An 8,977-nucleotide genomic window follows, 5' to 3' on the forward strand; every position below is an offset into this window, starting at 1 on the left:
TGGCCTTCTGTGTACCAATGTTTTTCCAGAAGTCATATTAAATTCAAATAAATTTATGGAGAACACTTAGATCAAGTTTTTATGCGTCCTATTTTTTAATTTTAAAAATAAAATATGTGATAATATACGTGTTATTAAAAAAACTTGATATAATAAATATAAAAGAATTTAATCAAAGTATTGTTATGAATTCGTATTAAGTATTTATGTGAAACTGCCCCAAAGACAATTTTGTATCGATATATTAATACCTAAACCCGAGACCTTAATTAAATGAAAAAAACTTCAACCCACTTTAAATTAATTGCTGTCGGCAACAACAATAATTCGGCTAATTTCAGCCCTCAAAATAGGATGAAAAAAGACAAGAAAAAGCATCTCCAATCCATGTCTTATATGCCATTCAAAAGAATCTAAATATCTTTTCTTCTTTCTTCCTTCCAAAATGAGAGAGAAACAAATTAAAGCACAAAACATTAATTAATTAATTAATGCAGAGACTAATTGAATTACACACACACTCATACATAAATTCGGATCGTCTCCATACTTTCCCTATAAATATATATATTTATATATCTCAATATTCTGTCTCATGACTCTCATCCATCCATTTTGATTTTAACAATGAAACATGGCTAATGATAACATTAAACTAATTATAGATCATACTAATGTATAATCATGGGAGGAAATTATGCATAGAGAGAAATATGGAGGGGATCATCATATATATTTATATATATAGTCATTATAGAAAGTACCAATGGAAGTTAAGTCTAGTAGAATTGTCAGTTTCTTATAACATGATAAACCAGTGTTTGAATTCTTAATGTTCGATAATACCTTAAACAAACCTCTAATAGAAAAATATATATTCTATTTTTTTAAAAAAAAAAGTTATTGAGAGCGCATGGAAGCACCCTAAATATATTTTTTAATAACCTAGAAATCCGGAGAATTTCATAATCAGATTTGAAGTGATTAAAGTACATAAGAAAATTTTGGGTTTGGAAGTTAAGTCAACATGAAACTTAATGCACGAGTGGCGGAGCCAACCATTCAGTTTGACAAAATAATGCTTCGAATTTTATGTATGTGTATATATATTATTTAAAGGAGATGAAGCTAGTCAACTATATATGAGATCGGCCGTTTATAATATATTAATAATAATTGAGATATACTATATAATAAAGCCACTAACACATGCATGCTTCCAAAATTAATGCCTTCATTGCCTTATTATAAAAAGCTTTAATTTAACCATGCATCAAGCAAACCATCAAAATTATATATGTTTATCCGCCAACTGGCTTTGCCTATAATTATATCAAATATTTCTTTTAAAAAAGTTAGCAATATTCAATTACTATCATCGTTATTATTATCATTATCATTAGACTCCATTCAAAGCTTCTTGCATGACAAGAAGAAATATTTATGAATATTTACATGTACATACATACAAGAAAGACATTAATATATATATATATATATATTAAAAATTCTCAATTGTTTCCCCACTATTGTTAGTGCTGTTTTGATGCATATCACATGTACACCTATAGGGAGAAAAAACTAGAATAAAGCTTGGCCCTTTTTGAATAAACTTTTTATTTTAACATTACCTACTAACTTAAATTTGAACGTTTGTAAAACTTACATAGTTATCCGTTTGACCCAAAAAAATAGATACTAGCTCTTCCAACATAATTTTTATTACTGTAGTTTGAGTTTCTCAAGTTTTGCTGTGAGATAATTTCACTCGACACTTTTGATACTATTTAGTACCATTCTGTTTGTACATATAAATCACTTGTATTTGATTTTCACATACTAAAAAATGCATTAAATTAATAAAAATTTTCACACTTGCCCTTATTTAAAAAAGGGTGTTGAAAAATACTACCTCCGGTCTTTAATATAAGACCCTGTTTGACTTTTATTTTAGTCCTAAATATAGGACCCCAATCCACTTTGTCTCTCATATTTATATATTTTTTTTCCAAAGTAGTCATTCTAACAATAATAGTTCTAGTCAATACACTTGATTAGCAAGGATATTTTAGGAAAGACAACACCTATTTAGGACAAATAACTAACTCAACTTACTTCCTTAATCTACTCAAATTAGTCAACTGGCTCTTATAATTAGGACCGGAGGTAGTATCTTGTATATTTTCTCTTACATATCTTCTTTGTTGAGTTGAATAAGAGTAAAATTGAAAAAAGATCATTAATTACCTTACAAGTAACTTATACTCCTTTAGTCCTGTTTATAAATCACTTTCAACATATTTCACATAGACTAAGAAAAACTTTAAACTTCATTAATTTTTATTTAAAATTTAAAATTTTTTTAACTTTATTCCTATTTAATATATGTTATATTTCATGTAAACAAAATTAACACAATAATAAATGAAAGGTAAAATCATGTATCTATGCAAAAAATTTCTCTTAGTGCCTTATAAATAGAACTAAAAAATGTCTTCTTTCTCTACCTTATAAATAAGACTAGAAGAGTATTTAAAAACAAACTTTTCTCTTCCAAATGGCTTGTATATACGAACGTAGGGGTATATTTTATTTGATAGTTAAGATTGCAAGGAGCATTACAATAATGAAATTAGGGCTCATACACATAAATTTTATTTTTTAAAATATTTTTATATAATTATGATATTTAATATAATTAAGCTGAATGTTTTTAAAAAAATTAATACTATAAAAAATAATACTCCTCCGGTCCTTAATATAAGACCCATTTAACTAATTTGATTAGATTAAGGAAGTTAGGTAAGTTAGTTAATTATAAGAAAAGTGACACATTTTTCCTAAAACACCATAATCATCTTTTTTAATACGTTCTCCCTCTTCTATTTGATTATGGTTGAGAGAGTATCTATAGGGGTAATTTAGAGAAAATTGATAAATATGAGAAATGGGTCTTATATTTAAGACCAAAATCAACTCAAGAATTGGGTCCTATATTAAAGACCGGAGGAGTAACTCAAAAAGGTCTAGATAATGAAGACATACAGATAAGATACAGGAGTTTAATGAATTTATGACGGTCATGGGATTGTATAATCTGAAGTTTGAATAAACACATGTTGGACCAATGCATCTCTCTCTCTTTCTCTCGCTTCACAGGGAGATAGAGGTAGAGAGAGGGGGGTCCACATTAAAAAAGCCAACTTGGAGGCAGTTGTGCACAGTAATGAAGAAATACCAGTCAGCACTCAGCACCCTCTTTGTATTATGAGAGTAACGTATAATTAAGGCATCAACATCCTCAATCCCCGCCTTCTATATACACACACACACCCTCTCTCTCTCCTCTAATCTCACCCCTTCTCTCTCTCTCTCTATCTCTCTATCTCTCTCTGGGCACAATATCACATCAGAGAGAGAAACCCAGATCGGAAAACTACTCTAATTTCATCACCCTCTGTGTTTTGTTTTTATATTAAACATTAGTTAGCTTAGGTTTTCAACACTGACATTAATGGCATTGAAAAGCCAAGTTCGGCGTCTCTTCTTCTTGTTGTTGTTATTGCTGGGCCAGTACGCCGTTTCTGCTTCCTCCGGTGCTGCTTATCACGACAGCGGTGTTCCCAAAGAGCAAGAGGACGATCGAATGTCCGCCCTCCCCGGACAGCCGGCGGTCCCTTTTTCTCAGTTCTCCGGCTACGTCACCGTCAACGACGAGCATGGCCGAGCACTGTTCTACTGGTTAACGGAGGCTTACACTTCCCCTCACACCAAGCCTCTCGTTCTCTGGCTCAATGGAGGTAATTAATTAAATTAAGCATTCCCTAACTCATCGTATTATTTTCTCGAATTCTCACCAAGAAAATGGAAGTATATACGCATGATCAATCGATAATGTGATGAGAAAGCAGTCACTTTTTTGAAACTGATTCTCTCGGTTATCTTGTAACGATCATATGTGGAAATCTATACATATACGATTACAAAAGAACTAAAAAATCATGTGAATGTGGGAATCTGGCTGTGCTTAGTTTAAGATTTCAAATTTCCGAGAATAACTGGTGATTAAAAGTTGAGGTAACGTTTTGGTTTTTACTGTGCACAAGACAAAAGATAGAGAGAGGTGAGTAGATATAATTAATTACAAGAGTTTATTGAGCAGTAAACTAGCTGGGTTCTGTATGGTGATGACTCATGATTGAGCAGTAAAAAAACAGGGATATTAGTTATAGGGATGGGTCACAGCTACGCTATGAGGAAGAGGATGGGGTACTACGGTGTTATAAATAATAAGTAGTCGTAGTAGTAATAAAAAAAAAATGTAATAGGATATATGATTGAAAAGAATAGGATTGCAAGTGACCAACTATTGTTGACTCTTTGTATATATTCGCCTTCTTGTGTTTGGCTATGGGGGAGACCTATATTTACATGCATCTGCCGAACTTTGAGCCCACCCATTAACACTCCCTATTCTTCTTCTCCTACCTGACCTCCGTTTTCCTCCTTCTCCGATGCTGCCACAGCTTGTCTCTACGTTTTTGGTTTTACCTTTTTTCATGTTTTGTGTTCACCTAGGGAGAAATCTTGTTATGTGAGGCTAGCAGCAGGTTGGGCTACCTGTCATGCCTAAGTTACCAATTGAATGAGGTTTTAGTTTAGACTTAAGGGGTGATTGAACATCTCATTATCACTTTTCAAAAACACTTTTCTGCAAATCGAGAAAACTCCTCCATATATTTATTTCGTATACCGTAAAAGCATTTCTGAACTATTTTATTATTACCCAAACATCCCTTTAGTGTTAATGTCATGAATTAAGATTCGATTCTCTGGTAGGAGAAGTACTCATATTTAATACTCGACCGTGTTTCGAACAGAATTACTTCTAATAAAAAGATTTTTGTGCTAAGAAAAAAATATGTTTGTGTGTGCAAGTGTTTTAAATTGATTATAATTAAAAAGAAACGGTAAAAATGAGGGCTTGGAAACAATTTTTATAATATTAATTACTTTCTAAACTGAATAGTTGTTATATGTTAAATATTAATGACTGAATACTTGTCTTTCTTTATGTCTTTTGATTATGATTAGGAGTTAATTCTTAATTTTCCCTTAAATTTTACATTTTATTTATTTTTAAGTTCAATAAATATTTTTCTTCCAAATTAAAGGATAGTTATATATTTTTAATAAATATTTAGAAATACTATATATAATTTATTCTTTGTTTTTAAACGATATTTTCCTAGATTTTAATATAAAACAGAAATATTAGCTTAAACTAGCTTAGGTGGGAAGGAAAGTAAAAAGATTCAAACGTTTCTCATATTTTCTTCTAATATTTTAACAAAAATAAAACAAAGAGTTGTGTAATTTTTGATAGGTCTTTCTATTTTATACGCTTGTTCTTATTTTTAATGTGAGATCTATTAGTCTATCTGCAAACTTTGACATTTAGGAAATTAATTATATGGAAGGATATTATATTTAAGGAATAAATATATTTATCTCAATTGTTTTTCTTATCTTTTGAAAATAAAACGAACGAGACAACGAGTTTTTGCATCATGTTCCATAAATAGATGGTTGGCCTTGCTTTTGACCAAGAATATATTATTGGACTTTCTCTTAGCACGCGTCGGCCCCCCCATCGCGCACATAAGCAAATACACGTTATTTCCTGCTAAGATACGCTTTATCGCTGTCTATGATTCTGAGGAGGACGTGTGAAAACAAATGGAAATAGAGGACAACTGGCTGTTGAATATACAAACAGTACATTATCATGAGCTCCCTGGAATTGAATCAGAAAAAGGAAGGGAGAAAGAAATTATACCCACATGGGTCCTCGTGATCTTTCTCTGTCTGTATCTTCCTTCAGCTTTTTATTCCCTTCTATTCCTGACGTCCTGGTCCTCCTTTTGGATCAAATCTCTATTGCCCTACAAAAACAAACAAAAACCACAAGTGACTCCAATTTCCCCTTTTCTCTCTTCTTTCCGCGCTTTTCTCTTTGTTCTCGCTTTGCATCTCAGCTTAAAACAAACAGGAACAAAGCCAACCACCTTTTCCCCTCTTGTCCCTACACAAAGATGCTTTCTTTCTCTTTCCTTTTCTCCACTGTGTGACTGTGTTTTCTTCCTCTCTTCGAAGCACGCGTACCCAGAGCCCAGAAAGGGATGGTGGTGGTTGCTGCGGACTTTGTGGTGGTGGACATGCTTGGTTCTCTGCGTCATGGTTGTGTGTGGGGCAAGGGCAACTCGAAATTCTGTGACCCAGATATTCTGAGGTTTCAATTTATTACGTCCTAGTAGTGTTTGAATTTTATATTGGAGCCACTATGAAGCAAACAAGTTGTTTTGGTTCGTCGTCTCTGTCAGGGTAATAATAATTCATGGGTTGGTGAAATTCAAGGTCGCAAAATTTGCCCTTTACCTGATTGTAAAATTGACAATTCAAACCAATGGGGTAGATGTTAACAGTTTAGCAAGGCTAGCTCGCATTTCTGCTTTGGTCTGTCATGTAGAGTGTAGGCCTTCTCAAATTAGGTCAGTGAATAATTTTGAACTTTCGTATCTAGCTGTTTTTATTCAAATAACATAGAAGCAAACAGCTCCAGCCTCACAAAATAGTGCTGGCTGTTAACTGGCAATTCTTGGCCCCTTTTTAAGGGGTCAGAAATGAAGAATCATTACAAATCCGTATCTTCCTTAACTATAATAAGAACAAATTTATATAATATTTTACAAAGAAATAAAACAAAAAGAAATTTTAAATGGATGAATAAGTTCTACTTACATTCTTTTGTATTATTTTATTTGGAATATATTGATATATGATTGTAGATTATTTAACTTAAAATCATTATATGCCTCATAAGCAGATAAACAGGCTGCTCTGTCCTGTCAGTAGCTGAGGCATTTCTAATTTTTACCCAAGCACTTGTCTGGGTCTTGTATTGCATGGAGTTTAGGAAATACGTCATATTATTCATGACTTATAAATTGAACAATTTGTTATTAGAGGTTTTACATTATATACTAATACAGAGACATGAATTTCTGCAACCACAGCAATGATATCGCTTCTCTGACGTATAAATTAAAATGTGCTTCCCATGATCTCTTCTGCATGTAAAATATGTATGTTCTTATCACTCTCATAGGTTCATAACGGTGTTCAAAACATATGTAAGCATTTTATTATTTCTATGATCCAATAATCGAATTAACATTTTGTACGAAATTAACCAAACCTATAATTTTTTTGCTGGTTCAGGGCCGGGTTGCTCATCAGTAGCATATGGAGCATCAGAGGAAATTGGGCCATTCCGGATAAATAAAACTGGTACTTCGTTGTATCTTAACAAGTATTCATGGAACAGAGGTAACGGTCATCATTAAGATTTTTTTTTTTTTTCCTTTTTAACCGTTAGCCCATCCTTAAGAATGACAATTTTCTGAAGAGTTGAGTTTCTTGTTTGTTTTCTTCAGAAGCAAATATTCTCTTTCTTGAATCGCCTGCTGGTGTAGGTTTCTCCTACACAAATACAAGCTCTGACCTCAAAACTACTGGGGACGAAAGGACAGGTACATGTTTGATGTTGAGATTTTATTGGATTCACACCATTCATTTTCATTAATATGCATAAGCCCTTGTATTTACTTCCAGTAATTAATATGAGAATTCTCAAATTTGAAACACAGCTCAGGATGCTCTAATATTTCTAATCAGATGGATGTCAAGATTCCCTCAATATAAGTACAGAGACTTTTACATCTCTGGAGAGAGTTATGCAGGTGAATGAGCAGCGACACTACCAGCTTATCATACTAATGCTGCAAATTTTAGCTGATTATCGTGGAAATGGAAGCTAACATGTTTATTCCTTTTTCTTCTGTCTAGGGCACTACGTTCCCCAGTTGGCTCAAAAAATTTACCATTATAATAAAGCCAATCCCCAGATCATTAATCTCAAGGGTTTCATTGTAAGTCAATTCTTCTTTCCATAATATACTCTAGGCCTCCGGGTAGCTGATCAAAGGGGTGTCGGTTTATTCATGGATGACATCTCTTCATACCAATCCAAGTTCAATTTTGAGGAAGTAAAATCTTGAATACTGCATTTTGATATGAAGAACTGTACCTTTAGAAGTCTCCAAAGAGGGGATTGTCTTTGCTCTGTTACCAAACAATATACTTTTTACCTAGCTTTTGTTATACTTCTTTGTTCTTTTGTTTTAGTATTTTAAATGCAACCAAAAAAATGCAGGTGGGAAATGCTGTGACGGATAACTACTATGATGGAATTGGAACTGTGACATATTGGTGGAGCCATTGTATGATATCTGATAAATCATACAAAACTCTCCTCAAACACTGCAATTTCACGGCAGAGGAAACATCTAAAATATGTGATGATGCTGTGCGTTATGCAATTAACCATGAATTTGGACGCATTGATCAGTACAATATTTATACCCCAACATGCAGGAGTAACAGTACTGTACAGTACATGAGGCTCAGAGTACAATACTACATAGGATCTCAGGGTATGACCCATGCACTGAAAATTATGCAGAGAAATACTATAATCTTCCTGAAGTGCAAAAAGCAATGCATGCTAATGTTACAGGCATTCCTTACAAATGGACTGCATGCAGGTCTGCTTTTTTACTGTGCTCTATTCATAATGATATTCTTTTTTTTTTCCCCTGACTTTTCTGAAATCAATATTTAATATTTTATCTTTTGTTGATGGAACAGTGATGTGCTCTTAAAATACTGGAAGGACTCTGCAGTTTCTGTATTGCCCATTTACAAAGAGTTAATTGCAGCTGGTTTGAGAATTTGGGTTTTCAGGTATAGTTCAAACGCACTAGGGTAAAGTAATACCTAGGAGAGTTTTCATAAGAGCATAGTATGAAGTTATGGATGAACCTCATTTATGCTTGCAAAACACTTATATATATTA

The 8,977-nt window shown here is 32.9% G+C and overlaps 1 protein-coding gene across 1 annotated transcript; it reads left to right on the forward strand.

The window, feature by feature from the left end:
* Positions 1 to 3,408: 3,408 nt before the first annotated feature.
* LOC114751437 (serine carboxypeptidase 24-like) lies at positions 3,409 to 8,859 on the forward strand. The gene is made up of 7 exons (XM_028940110.1): positions 3,409 to 3,800; positions 7,282 to 7,389; positions 7,497 to 7,592; positions 7,710 to 7,802; positions 7,909 to 7,991; positions 8,276 to 8,666; positions 8,770 to 8,859. Exons 1-7 carry the CDS (start codon positions 3,515 to 3,517, stop codon positions 8,781 to 8,783), a joined length of 1,071 nt encoding a protein of 356 aa, XP_028795943.1. The 5' UTR covers positions 3,409 to 3,514; the 3' UTR covers positions 8,784 to 8,859.
* The last annotated feature ends 118 nt before the right edge of the window (positions 8,860 to 8,977 follow it).

Source organism: Neltuma alba, unplaced genomic scaffold, assembly GCF_004799145.2.
Source record: "Neltuma alba isolate B1F8T4 unplaced genomic scaffold, ASM479914v2 tig00006921_pilon, whole genome shotgun sequence".
NCBI lineage: Eukaryota > Viridiplantae > Streptophyta > Magnoliopsida > Fabales > Fabaceae > Neltuma > Neltuma alba.

What these genes read in the sequence shown, in the direction of transcription:
- LOC114751437 (XM_028940110.1), top strand. Translation starts at nt 3,515, where the DNA reads ATGGCATTGAAAAGCCAAGTTCGGCGTCTCTTCTTCTTGTTGTTGTTA. An exon ending in TACTGGGGACGAAAGGACAG is followed by an intron (nt 7,593 to 7,709) that starts GTACATGTTTGA and finishes TTTGAAACACAG; the next exon opens with CTCAGGATGCTCTAATATTT. An exon ending in TTAATCTCAAGGGTTTCATT is followed by an intron (nt 7,992 to 8,275) that starts GTAAGTCAATTC and finishes AAAAAAATGCAG; the next exon opens with GTGGGAAATGCTGTGACGGA.